This window comes from Sitophilus oryzae, unplaced genomic scaffold (genome assembly GCF_002938485.1).
Source record: "Sitophilus oryzae breed Bouriz unplaced genomic scaffold, Soryzae_2.0 scaffold_1816_pilon_pilon, whole genome shotgun sequence".
Classification (NCBI taxonomy): Eukaryota; Metazoa; Arthropoda; class Insecta; order Coleoptera; family Curculionidae; genus Sitophilus; species Sitophilus oryzae.
The window spans coordinates 967,389-981,271 of NW_022146520.1; the positions used below are offsets into that span (position 1 = coordinate 967,389).

Here is a 13,883-nt window from a genome sequence, read left to right on the forward strand (position 1 = left end):
GGGATGCTATTCCGCTCCGCTCCTATTGGTCCAAAAGTTACCAAAAGTTACTGAAATCATACATTTGAAATGTTTTTGTGCCAAATATTCAACCGAAACTGTTTTATCATCATTTTTTCGAAAAAAAATTTATTATTAATTTAAACATATAAAAAGTTCCCAAATTTATCATTTCAGTCAAATTATTTTTTGTCAATAATGACATGTATTTACTATTTTCATTCTAAATATCTTGAGGTTGCTCGTAGCGATTTTTACCCAGAGATCTTTTTTACGTAAAAAACGTCGTAAATGTATATTTTTTACTCAGTAGTTTTATACAGGTGCGGACGAGAAGTTATTACACTTTAAACCAGTTAAAAACATGTAGGTGGCGCCCTCTACAAGTAGGAGTAATATTGACATCAAAATCAAATTTCTCAAATCAAAAAACTCCCAGATACCAATTTTCATCCAAGTATTGACGTTACTTCAGAAATTATTTGGAGAATGAGAATTTTAGAACACACATTTATAAGAACTTTTTTACTTATTATATTATATTATAAATAAAATGGAAATGACTAATTATCGCCCTATCTCATTACTAAATGGTCTGTCTAAAATTTTTGAAAAAAGCATTAACAAGAGACTGACATCTTTTTTAAACGAACATAAAATTATATCAAATTGTCAGTTTGGTTTTCAGAAGGGAATTAGCACTGAACAACCACTTCAGATTCTAATAGAAAGCATACTGAGTAATTTTAATAGTAACAAAAAGACCATTGGTATTTTTTCTTGATTTACAAAAAGCATTTGATACTGTAATCACAGCAGATTACTGGAAAAACTTAACAATACAGGTATTAGAGGTAAAATTTGTTCACTATTTAAAAGTTATTTGACAGAAAGATATCAACAGGTACACATAAACGGGATACTCAGCAACACCAAAATTATAAAAACTGGGATTCCACAGGGAACTATACTGGGACCTACCCTATTTCTTTTATTTATCAATGATTTATTAAACTATAATGAATGTAAAATTATTTCTTATGCGGGTGATACGATTTTGCTTTGTGCGATTTTTCATGGGAAAGGACGTGAAACAAAGCTCAAGCCTCACTGCAAGACGTGAAAGAATGGCTGGATGCTAACAGACTGAGTTTAAATGTCTCAAAAACTAAATATATGGCTTTCTCACCGACTGTTGCAGGGCAAAGTAGACAATTGGGTCCCATGTATATTAAAGGTTTTAATGACGGAGTAATCCAAACTAATGCTGTGAAATACCTGGGTGTATTCATCGATCACTACTTAAAATGGACTTTCCATATAGATTATCTGGTTAAAAGAATCAGAAAGCTTATATACAGATTTTATCAACTGCGCAATGTACTAGCTCAAAAACTACTTCTTATCGTTTATAGCAGCTTAGCCAAATCAATTCTTAGTTACGGCATATCTGTTTGGGGTTCGGCGTATGAAACCACACTAAAAAAGTTACAAATTTGTCAGAATTTTATCATACGCGTCATATTCCAGATTAAAAGTAGTACACAACAAATTGTATCCTGAATGTAAGAGGTCTATAGGTATATTAAATCTATATTAATATTAATACATTCGAAGAACAATCTGTATCATGCGCACCACTCACACAATACCAGAAGTCAAGCTGCACAGATGACTCCTATAGATCGTGTTAGTAAATCAGTCTGCCAAAAAAGTATATCTTATAATGGAATAAAATTATATAACAGTTTACCTTCGTTATACAGGAGATATTCTAGCCGTATTTTCAAAAAGAACATTAAATCTTATATAGTTGTCAATTATGTGATAATGCACTCCATGTTGGTATAGGACAAACCATTATTATCAACCTTTAGAATTATAGCTTGTATACTTTTATTACATATTTATAATGATTTTTTTCTCTTTCCTTCTGCGTGTAGTTAACTTTTAATAAGAAAGGAACTCTCAAAACCAGGCACAACACAAGACATTGTCTTAGGTACCTTTATTAAAGAAACGGCTGTTATTTTATGTACTAATCTAAAAGTTAATAAAGTTTATTTATTTATTTATTTATTATTTATTTATTTTTATCTGCAGAATATGCTACCAAAGTTTCCGGAATACAGTTCAAACCGCCCTGTATACGTCAAGTTACTTAGCTTTTTGTGTTCTACCCTATGCTTTTTCTCGTTTTACGCTATCTGTACCGATAAATAAAATAATCGGCTTAAAATCAGATAAAGTCCGATGTCAGCCCTGGGCTAAATGAGCTTAAGTCACGTAAACGTAGTTTGGCTCAAGCATCTTTGGGATAGTTTAGCATGTTATGTCCACGGGTCCACAGTGACGAAAATTGATTTTGACAGTTTTGCTCTTATAGGGTAGTCCATTTATACTTAATAAAGATAGTAAATTGGTTCCGAATTGCAACATGCATTCTTGTTTTACAATTTCCTGTTAAATATTTTCTTATTAACTCATCAGTAATATACATTTATTTGGACCTAAAATGGTTTAGCTTTATTCATTTTGGCATAAATAGGGACTTATTTCTTCTCGAGAGTTTGCTTCTGGGGTAGATTTGTAGGGATTCATATTCTACCGGGTTATAAAGGTTTAAGAAACTTTACTTCTGGGATGAGCCACTTTTGAAAAACACTAGTCAGATGTTATTTATTAATAATAAATCTAATTTATATAGTATATAGTTGTTTTTACTTATTTAAGAATTAACGAGTTTTCTTTGTTACAGTACCTCCTGAGAAGATACACATTTATGATGACAAAAGAATAGACAAATCAGTATTATTAGGACCATACAATGAAGGCTCAGATGTGAATCTGCTCTGTGAAGTAAAAGGCGGTAAGTTCAATTTTTTATACAATTTATTTTGTACCTACAGGTGTGAGTCTTAAATAAGTGCCAATATTTTCAGAGCTGGTAGATCTCGATAAAAGAAACATATTTTATCTTTACTTCTTCCAAATATGTCCAAAATAACCCAATTATTTTACTTTGAAAATTAAAAAAAAAGGTTTATGCTTAAATTTTGAAAACAACTGAATCTCTGGGTTTTCTTTCTTGTAAATTTAATCTACTACACCTATGTTGCCATAGTATCAAGAAATTATGTTTTTTAACTAAAAACTAAAAAAAAAATTCAAAAAAATGCAAATATTTTTTATCGCGAAAAGAAACTCATAATCGTGGTTCTGGGGTCAAAATTTTCAAATACTAAATAAAAACAAATTATAATTAAATTACAGTTGAATAATACACTTCGTTAAAATGTTTTTAAATTTATTTTATTGGATTTCATATTTACAAAAATTAATTTATTTTAATTAATTTTATCGTTTATATATCATAAAATCATCAATGTATCTCTATATGCATTCCAAAAAATCTGATTTGAGATACTCACTGCAATATTTTTTACAGTATATGCGCAAAATATCTGTGTATATTTAAAAAATATTTTTGTCGATATACCGGGTGTATCTAAAAAATGGCTCAACCCCCTATAACTTTTTTATTTTTTCAGATAAAAAAACCAGATTTGGTATGTTAGTATATGACATAAATTAGGATTGATTGACGTCTTTAATTGTTTTGGTCACTTCTTGTTTCACCGGAAATAACTACAACTTTTGATTTTTAAATGACACCCTCGGTATTTTCTTAATTTATTCGATAGAAAATGATTTTCTGAATTGAATGACATATCATATGTCAACTTTTGACATTCACGCTTAATAAAAAAATCGCATTTAAAATTCAATCTAGAGTGCCACGACTATGTTAAAAACACTAATTCTTAATAAAGGAGCCTTGGAAAAATAGATTTGATCGTCTAATGTTTTTAGCGTCTTGTCCTGGCCAGTTAGAAAATGCCCAAATCGTATTTTTAATCATATCTCAATATTTTCAAATGGAACGATGGTGGCTCATTAGCATATTTGGAAAAAGCATTTTTTTACGAATAATTTGATACCACACACTTGGCATTTCGAGTTAAATTTTCGTTACGAACCGCTTGTTATAATTTCAAATAAACCATATGCGAAAATGTCAAAAGTTGGCATATTATATGTCATTCTATTCGGTCTGATGAACTTAATGTAGAATATAGCACACCTGTTACCTTAATATAGCACACCTGTAGGTATTAAGGCCTTTATTACAGCCTTTTTTACGCTTCTGTATACTATGTATATTTTAGAAAAATATTACTTAAAAAAGCTAGCTACTTAAAAAATAATGCTTTTCTCTAGAAAACTCTAAATGGATCTTTAACAGATCAGTATTTGATCTAGGAAAAATAATTGAAATTGTGAATTGATGCGTGTGATCACATTAAAATGTATTTTGACTTTACTGTGTAATTAAACGAAGAAACTACGTACTTAGGTCAATAACTCGGAAGCCAGCATTAGCTATTCCGTTTCTGGCAACAGGAAGAACTCCTAATCCCTGATAATCTCGCTTAGAGTCTTACCGCTGCCTGGCAGCTTTGAATGCTTTACTCGTCCAAATTACCATTAAGCCTTTGTCTTGCTGATAGAAGCCGACAAACAAAGTTGTTTATATCGTTGCTAAGAAGAACTGTCTAACCGGAAGAGAGAAAAAATATATTAAAGAGAAGGATTAAGTGTAGGAAATTAGATGGTTGGTGGAATTAAATTTTAAACCGGAAGATTTAACAACCCTTTTTTGATGATGAATAACGATTTAAATATAAATTGTATTAAGGGTGAAGGGGGTGATTAAAAAAATGTCAAAAATAAACAAATAACATGATTTATTAACACTTCAAATTATATAGATATTAAACACATTTCCTGATTAATATACAGGGTTGTTCACCACATACGACACGGAGTATTGTAGCTAAATGATTAGATTTTTACAAATTGTTTGGGTTCGTTGAAGGAGTATTAGAGCTACAATTTAAACATATTTTTACAAGATACAGAGTGTCCCAAATAAGTAAAAAATATTATAGTTGTATTTTTTAAATGGAACACCCTGTATATTATTCTATTTTTAAATTCTATGATTGAAATAAGGGTAAATTTGATTAAGGTTGATCACACATAAACTTTACCGTTTTTGAAATATTTTTAATTTTATGAAATTGCAGTAAAAATTTGAACGCTTTGTTTCTCCAAGGGTATCGAAGTTTTTAATACTATTTACTGAAGTTTATTTATTGATCAGATATTGTGTTGCAATAATAAACAAAATACTACCTTATACATAGTGTTTAAAAAATTATATTAAATAATTACTAGCTTTAATCGGCAATAACTTATTTAATTTAAATGGAACATTCTGTATATTTTACGAGAATCAGATGCCCAATTTAATTGTCTATCAAATTGTATTATACCATTTATTACCTATCTCCAAGTTTTTGTAAAAAAAAGTATTTTCTAATAATTTAGACCTCATTTATCGCTATACCCATGGAATATTGACATTTTAGATTATTTTTAAAGCAAACAAATTTTTTAACAAATTTTCAAAGAGTTCAGATACTAATATTGTCGATATAGTTCGCTTATTTTATTAAAAGATAAAAAAACTGTTTAAATATTTTTTGTTAAAGCGGACCAATTAATAGGATCCCAATATGTGGTTACGTTGTTTAATAATAATTGCTCCAAATACTAAAAAACTGAATTTTGAATGTGTATTAGTCAGTGTGGTAAAAAGTAACAATTTATAAACTTTATTTTACATTTTGTAGAATGCTAATTTATAACAACAGAGACGTTCATTTTCATAAGTTATTATTGTATTGATTTCTGAGTCATATCCACATTTATTTAGAATAATTTATTAATTAAAACAATTAAGTATGTAATTAACTAATTTTTGGGCGGAAACAATGGTGGTATATTAATAATTAGTAATACCGTAAAATGGGGTGAATAGAAACAGTTTCGTAGGCTATTAGCGATATACCGGTTGATAAAAATGTGGTATTATTTTCCCGAATATTTAAAAACATGGGTCTATGTTTGTTCTTTGCGTATACATATAATTTGATTTTTGAAAAATATGCGAATAAATATTAAATAAAAATAACATTCGTGTTTCTATTCACCTGCTATTCGGGAGAATAGAAATACACATTGAGAATGTAATGGTTTTTATCTATTCTTCTTCCAACAAGGTGATTAGAAACAGTAAATTATTATATATTTAAGTAGGTTTAACAATAATTAACAATAATATAACAACTTACATGTACCAGCTTATGTATTACTTTATTTATAAAGTTTTCGCGCCATACAAAATACACATTAAAACACAACACACAACATTAAAAAATGGTGGCGCGTTGGTTAGATTATAAATTCTTTATAATTCGTTTTAATATTTGTATTAATACTTTTGATGAAAAGCTATTGAAAATGCCTAAATATAACTATTTAGAGAACATTTTAGTTTTTAGCAAAAACGACTATCATAACCGTTGACGTTCTGTTTAGTCAAACTTAGACTAGTAATCAAGTCTTAGTTTTAAAGTTGTACATTAGTAAATCATCATGATTTACTAATCATGATGGTCATTGTGAAGTTCATTAAAAGTAGTGATGGGCAAAACTGTTGTTTTTAGATAACAGTTGAAACTGTTATAGTTATTTATAAAAAACAGCTTAAAAATAACAGGTTTCTTTATTTTATTGCTAAATATCTGAAAGAGTATGAGGCGGTCACCGCCAGGCGTATTAACGCAGTTGCAAGTTGCAACAATGACGTGCTCGGTGGTAGTATTTCCAGGGTGTCAAAACATTTCTAAATATCGATTGTTATGCCTCTCTAAAAACGGTGGTTGTTTACAAATAAGCGCTGTTTACAAATTGCGATATAAAAAAATACAAAAATCCGCCACTCGTCTATACCTATACGATCTACCTACGCCCTGTCCCTCGATCCGCGTAGATCCTGAATTGCGTATCAGTGTACAGGGTGCATCTCACTCGACGGGCATGAAGCTCTTAGTTATGATTTTACCATTTGCGGTCAAAAAATAGCAATATAAGAAAATGTGTAGTATATTCTTCATAAGCAAACCAACTACACACTAGAGTTCGAATTAATTTTACACTTAAACTAGCGTGTACCCGCGACTTCGTTCGCGTCGAATTAATAATTTGTAATGGTGATGATAAGACAAAGCAAGAATTTCCATTAACATACAAACTGGATAAAATTTTCTCACATTTGCCAAAAATAAGCTTTAAACGTCGAGCAGTTTAAGCAGAATCGTGCTTAATCAATTACTCAACTTTTTGGAAACCCTGTATGATTTTTTTAAAAATTTCAAAATATGTAAAAAAATAAAATAAATTATGCGCGTCCAAGCGTTTTCCCGAAAGACTAACCGTTTTTTAAATAACAAATACTGTAATATTTGAGGGGCGTTTTCACCCTCTTGGAATTTGAGATTCGACAAACCCCTCCTTATCGAACCTCAACCACAAAGTCAATCCGTTTGCCAAAAATCAGCTTTAAACGTCAAGCATTTAAGCAGAATCGTGATTACTCATATTTTATGAAACACCCTGTATATAATTTTAAAAAATCTTAAAATATGTAAAACAACAAAATAAAATATACGTGTTTAAGAGTTTTTCCGAAAAACTCACCGGTTTTTAAATAAAAAAATATATTAATATTTGAGGGTGGTTTCACCCCCTTAGAATTCGAGTTTCGAAAAATCCCTTCTTATCGAACTTCTACAACCTAAAGTCAATCCGTTTTTCAAAAATCAGCTTTTTACGTCAAGGGCTTTAAGCAGGATCGTGATTAATCAATGACCAGATTTTTCAAAACACCCTGTATACATTTAAAAAAAAAAAAAATATTATGAGAATTTTTCAGAATAAATAAATACCTAAATACTGAAACTTAATAAGTAAGTACTGAAACATACAGCGCCATAATATCTCGACCTCCGCCCGTTATGCTCGGAACAGATTGAAAAACAATGTATCTAAAGGGAAATTAAAACAACTTTCGTTGCACGTCATCAATGACATCATGCGTCGTCTTATGGAGTTTGCTGGTGGTCGCATTATGATGTGCAACCAAAGTTATTTTAATTTCCCTATAAAACAACTGATGCGTTATTCTCCAACCTGTTTCGAACCTAGCGTTACTTTCCCACTCCGATTATCTCGACCGCCGCTCTGTTATGCTCGTAACAGGTTAAAAAATAACTTATCTAAAATGACTGCTTCTCCAACCCGTTGCGAGCCTCCATCGACAATCGACCGATGCAGCAGCGTTTCTTTCCCACTCCTGTTATCTCGACCGCCAGACGTTATGCCCGCAACTATTTCAAAACAGCTGCTTCTTTTATATCCTATTATTTTTAAGCTGTTGCAAGCCCCACACGACCATCGACCGATGCAGCTACGTTCGCCGCGCGGCGCCGTAGCGCATTCTCCACTCCGTTGTCCGTTGTATCTCGCCGCCTGTATCGATGGTTGTCCAAATTAGTAATGGGAATAATGGAATTATTTTCACCATCGAATAATTAGTAATAATTCATATTTCACAATCGAATTAATAATTCGAATTATTTAGTAGAATTATAAATTTAACCTAAAAATAAATTCGTCCCAGCTAATGCTCGTCTAGGGGCTATTTTAAACAAATCTGAACCATTGCCATACCTATATTCTATCACTGAATAAAGAATAAAAAAAAAAATTCTTTATTCAGTGTATTCTATTAACTGTGCCGAAGCCGTTTAATAAATTAAACCATAATTTAAAGTTTTAAATTTAAAAGTGCCGAGTTTATGATTGTTATTATTATGGCCTTTTATAAACATTTCAATTACTATTGAAAACCTCATATCTAAAATAAAAGCTTCTTCTAAAACGATATAAGTATGTCCTTGTTTACGTGCTGTTCGTATTTCTTTTTATTTTATCAGTTGCAATCAATAATTATTTAGATAAAAGAAGAAAATTAATTTTAGTGTTCGGCAGGTGTTCGGTGAAATTTGGGTGAGATGGAAATGAACCAAGTAATAGTAGTATTCTCTCGTTCTGAACGAAATGAAAGGATTTTTCTATATCGGATCGTTCCTTTCTTTGTCGATTCCCTTTATAAATCAGTTTAAGTGAAATTTTCAGTTCGTTCAGAACGAAAGAATACTACTAATAGTAGTAATTACTAATATTCGTCCATAAGAGGTTATGTTTTATGTTCATTTGTAATTCTGTTACCACAGATATAATATAAAATACTACTAATTTTTATCTCAATTATATCGAAAAAGATAATCGAATTAGTTAGTTTTAATTTACTATCGAATTAGTCGTATTATTTAATTCGAATTTTCCCAACACTAGTCCAAATAACATGTTTTCCATCCATAATCCATACTAGTTGTTTTTTGAAATTGCTTCGAGCAGCATCAAATTTCGTGGCGGTGCAGAGCGCCGACTTCGTTTCACGAACGGGTGATCTCTGCGTATCGTTATTTTATATCTGTTATTTTTTAAAAGTAGTAACGGTTGCGTTATGTTATTTCTAAATAATTGTTATAAAATCACAGATACTTAAATAACAACCCATCACTAATTAAAACTGCAGTCAGAATAATATTTGTGTATTTACCTAATTTTCTTCCGTATAATCTTAAAAGTTTTTTTGTATTTCCTATAAATCTCCGTTTTAGCAGCCCTTGTAACTTTTAATAAAAAATGTATTTTCATAATCTTGTGGCGGTATTTATGAAAAGAGTACCCACTAACCAAAGCCGTTTAAATCTAGTCCTGTCTACATATAGCAAGGTCCACAGTTTCTTGACATCGCAAGCAGAGTAAACTATCGCACTAAACTTTTAACTATCCGTTTCTCTGTATATATGATTCAAATATTTAACTATAGTGGCCCTCGCACAAACAATCAGGGCAAACGTCTCAAATAACCAAACGAAGACAAACCTATTAGCATTCGCTTGTTCCCGATATCTTGTCGTGATTTTGTATTAAACAAGTGTATTAAATAATTAAGTTTTAATAAAATAAAAATTAGGTATACATAAAATACTACCGATAAAGAATAAACAAAAGTAAAATTCCTGGGAAAATCTTTCTGCTCAGGATTTTGTGGAATTTTGTCGTAAAATAATTATTTCAAAAACTCGCGTGATCCTTGGCACGCGGAAATTGGATTTTAATCAAGCGTTTTCTAATGCAACACTTACTGCGTTAAGTGCACTTTTAAGTGATAGATAAGAACATTCTGATAAACATAGAGTATAAAAGTATTTTCGTGGTGTAACTTAAGGCGTCGCAAAAATCGTTAAGCTTTATGTTTTTATTCTCCTTTATTTTTTTGTCTACAATATACAGTCTATATAATATAATTTTGTAAAATAATGTAATAACGTCCTTGTTCAAGCTTAGCTTCAAATTTGCCTAACCAAAAAAGTCTAAATGCAAATACTACGAGAACACTTTAATTTTTTAGCAGGTACATCTATTTAAAACCGTTGACGTTCTCATAAACTGACATTTCATAAAAGCACACTTCAAATTAACAGTTACTACCTAATTACGGTTGCCAAAAATCAAAAGTGCTTTCGTAATAGATATTTGGTATGCTTTTTGCTTCTGATGATAGGTCAGTCATTGAAAAGCTGGTTTTTATTTGGATGTTACACAGTGACATTTTAATTGTTTTTAGATTTTTGTCCTAATGGTTAAATACCCAGGAAAGTTTTAATAAATGAACCAACCAGAAAGATATAGACATTGTTCATTTTACCTGTTGTTTCGAAAATATATTTTTTTTAATTCATCATCATCATCATCGTTTTCAGTCAAAAGATCTGAAAAGAGATAAGGAAAGACATCAGAACCGACAATACCAACAAAATAACGCAACTCATTGAGAGAAATCAATGATTTAAAGTTTTCAAAAAAGAAGCAAGCATAGGGAGAGCACTAATTCATAAATTCCAAAGCGCAGAAGGACAGATAACATCAAATAGAGCAGATATTCTGCGTGTTACGGAAAATTTCTACTAGCAGTTATATGACAACCCAAACCCTAGAAACTCGTATAGTAACATACCAACTGTGATGAATCAAGGCTCAGAAGAAACCCCAGAGTATCTTAAGTAATAACTTTAGATGAAATATCGGCGGCATTAAACTTTATGAAAAATAACAGGTCTCCCGGTGACGATAATATTACTATTGAAGCCATTAAAGAAGGAAGAGAAAAGGTTCTCAAGGCTTTGCAAATATTATTCAACAAATGTCTTGTCGAAGGAAGAACACCATCAGAATGGGATAATGCCAATATAATCCTATTACATAAAAAAGGGGACAAAACAAACCTTACCAACTATCGGCCTATTAGTTTTCTGAGCCACACGTACAAATTATTCACAAAAATCCTCACAAATCGTCTCTCCCTAAAACTAGAACAATATCAACCAAAAGAACAGGCTGGATTTAGATCGAACTTCGGTACAAATGACCATCTGTTGGTGGTGAAGTCCCTAATAGAAAAATGTGTTAGAGTATAATAAACCCCTCATTTTAATATTTGTCAACTACGAAAAGGCACTCGACTCTATCGATCAACACGAATTATTCAAGGCACTAGCCGAATGTCGTATAGACACCCGTTATACTAAACTTTTAAAATATATATACGACCATGCAACAACATCTGTATCGCTACATGAAAACACAAATAAATTCCGTATTAAAAGAGGAGTACGGCACGGCGATACCACTTCCCCCAAATTGTTCATAGCACTATTAGAATATATGTTCAAAAGACTAAACTGGGAGGAAATGGGCATTAATGTTTACGGGGAAATGCTCAATAACCTGCGTTTTGCTGATGACTGGGTGCTGATTACAGACAAAATACACGAAGCACAAAATATGCTAGAAACACTTAAACGGGCGTCAGATCAAACTGGACTACGCATAAATTATTCAAAAACCAATCTTGTTATTAGTGGAAATGTCTCGATAGAAGGAGCAAATATAGAACAAGTATATCCATATAAATATCTGGGGCACGAAATAACAATTGGTCGCGATAATCAGACGCATGAGATACAAAGAATAGGACTAACATGGGCAGCATTCGGCAAACTAAGATATGTGTTAAAATCAGATCTACCAATGTGCTTAAAAAGGAAGGTGTTCCATCAGTGCGCTATGCCAGTACTTACATATGGCACAGAGACACTTACATTGACGAAAAAGTCCATAGAAAAAATCCGAGTAGCCCAACGAGCTATGGAAAGAGCAATGCTTGGTGTATCACTAAAAGACAAGATACCCAGTACAGTTATAAAACAGCGTACACGAATAACAGATGTTATATATCTGCTTAAAAAACTCAAATGGAACTGGGCTGGGCATATTGCCAGAAGAACGGATGATAGATCGACCAAGCTAATACTAGAATGGCGGCCAAGACAGGATGCTCTCTACAGAAGCAGACCTCTGACAAGATGGTCAGATGACTTAAAGAGATTTAGGGGAAACTGGATCTAAGTGGCACAGGACCGAGAAGAGTGGAAAGATTTGAGGGAGGCCTACGTCCAGCAGTGGACACTTCAGGCTGGTTGATGATGATGATCATCGTTTTCAGCTTATTCAACCGTTTCTAATTATAGCGTAGCCTCTACTCTTTTTGTAGTTGGACCCATTGTTGTCCATTGTTGGCTATACGGGCACAAGTTATCCCTGCTAATTTCCTAATATCATGAACCCATCTCAGGATCGATCTTCTTCTAGGTCTCTTAATTCCTCGTGGGTACCATGCTGTGATCTTTGTGGTCCACCTATTGTCTATTCTTCTTGCCAGGTGTCCTGCCCATTGTCATTTGAGAGATTTGACTCTGTGGATGACATTTATTACCTGGATCTTTTGTCGTATCCACTCTATTATTTTACGGGCTCTCTTGGTTATTCCCAGCATATTTCGTTCCATTGAACGTTGTGCGACCTGCAGTTTCCTTATGATGTCCGTTTTAAGCGTCCAGGTTTCGCATGTATAGGTCATGACTGTTAGCGCACATTGGTCGAAAGTTTTCTTCTTTAAATAAAGTGGTATTCTAGATTTAAATATGATTGAGTTTCTTCCATAAATACTCCGTGCTAACTTAATTCTTCTGTTGATTTCTGGTAGTAAAGATCCCGAGCGGTATATTATTTTTTTTACTTTACACTTTCCAGTGTTGTTTTATTTATTATATATATTTTTTACTAGTTCGTTGCATCTTAATTTTTTATAATTAAATGTGTAAAAATTCACTGCTTTATTCATAGTTATAAAAGCACTTTGTTAAACCGTCATCCAGTTTTAAAGTGTTTATTCCAACAATATTATAAAATATTTATTAATTAGTCAATAAAATACAATAAAGCAATTTTGAATTAAATTATTATTGAACTAAAATATTTGAAATATTTCATCTCATTTGGATATTTATATAAACTCGGAGAGGAATTTAGTTTCACACTTTCCAACAAAGTATTTAATATTAAAGTTTAACTCTAAATTCCTATAAACTCAATATTAATTTTATGAGATTTTAACAGATTATTACAATAAATTTACAGTTAAAATTATAGATTTTTTTATTGAATAGCATCATTGTAATTAGTCTAATATTTCTTTTATTTTCCGCGTGTATAGCAGATTACTCTAAATATAAGAGTCGTATCAATATTCTGATTAAACACTTTATAACTCTGTTTTTGCTATCATATCTATAATATGAGCTTAGTTTATAATCATCTGCTGATGATGCTAACATAGTTAGCGAAACGCGCGTCCAGTGTAAAAGTAAAAGTGTTTTGAT

At 31.5% G+C, this 13,883-nt stretch overlaps 1 protein-coding gene across 2 annotated transcripts in view; it reads left to right on the forward strand.

Annotated features, from left to right (window-relative positions):
• Positions 1-13,883, forward strand: part of LOC115883136 (neural cell adhesion molecule 2-like) — a 472,691-nt gene that overhangs the window by 166,992 nt on the left and 291,816 nt on the right. For both annotated transcript variants that reach the window (XM_030901447.1, XM_030901448.1), the window contains one exon: positions 2,759-2,869. In XM_030901447.1, the coding sequence (XP_030757307.1) occupies positions 2,759-2,869 (111 nt within the window). The remainder of the gene's footprint in view (positions 1-2,758; positions 2,870-13,883) is intronic.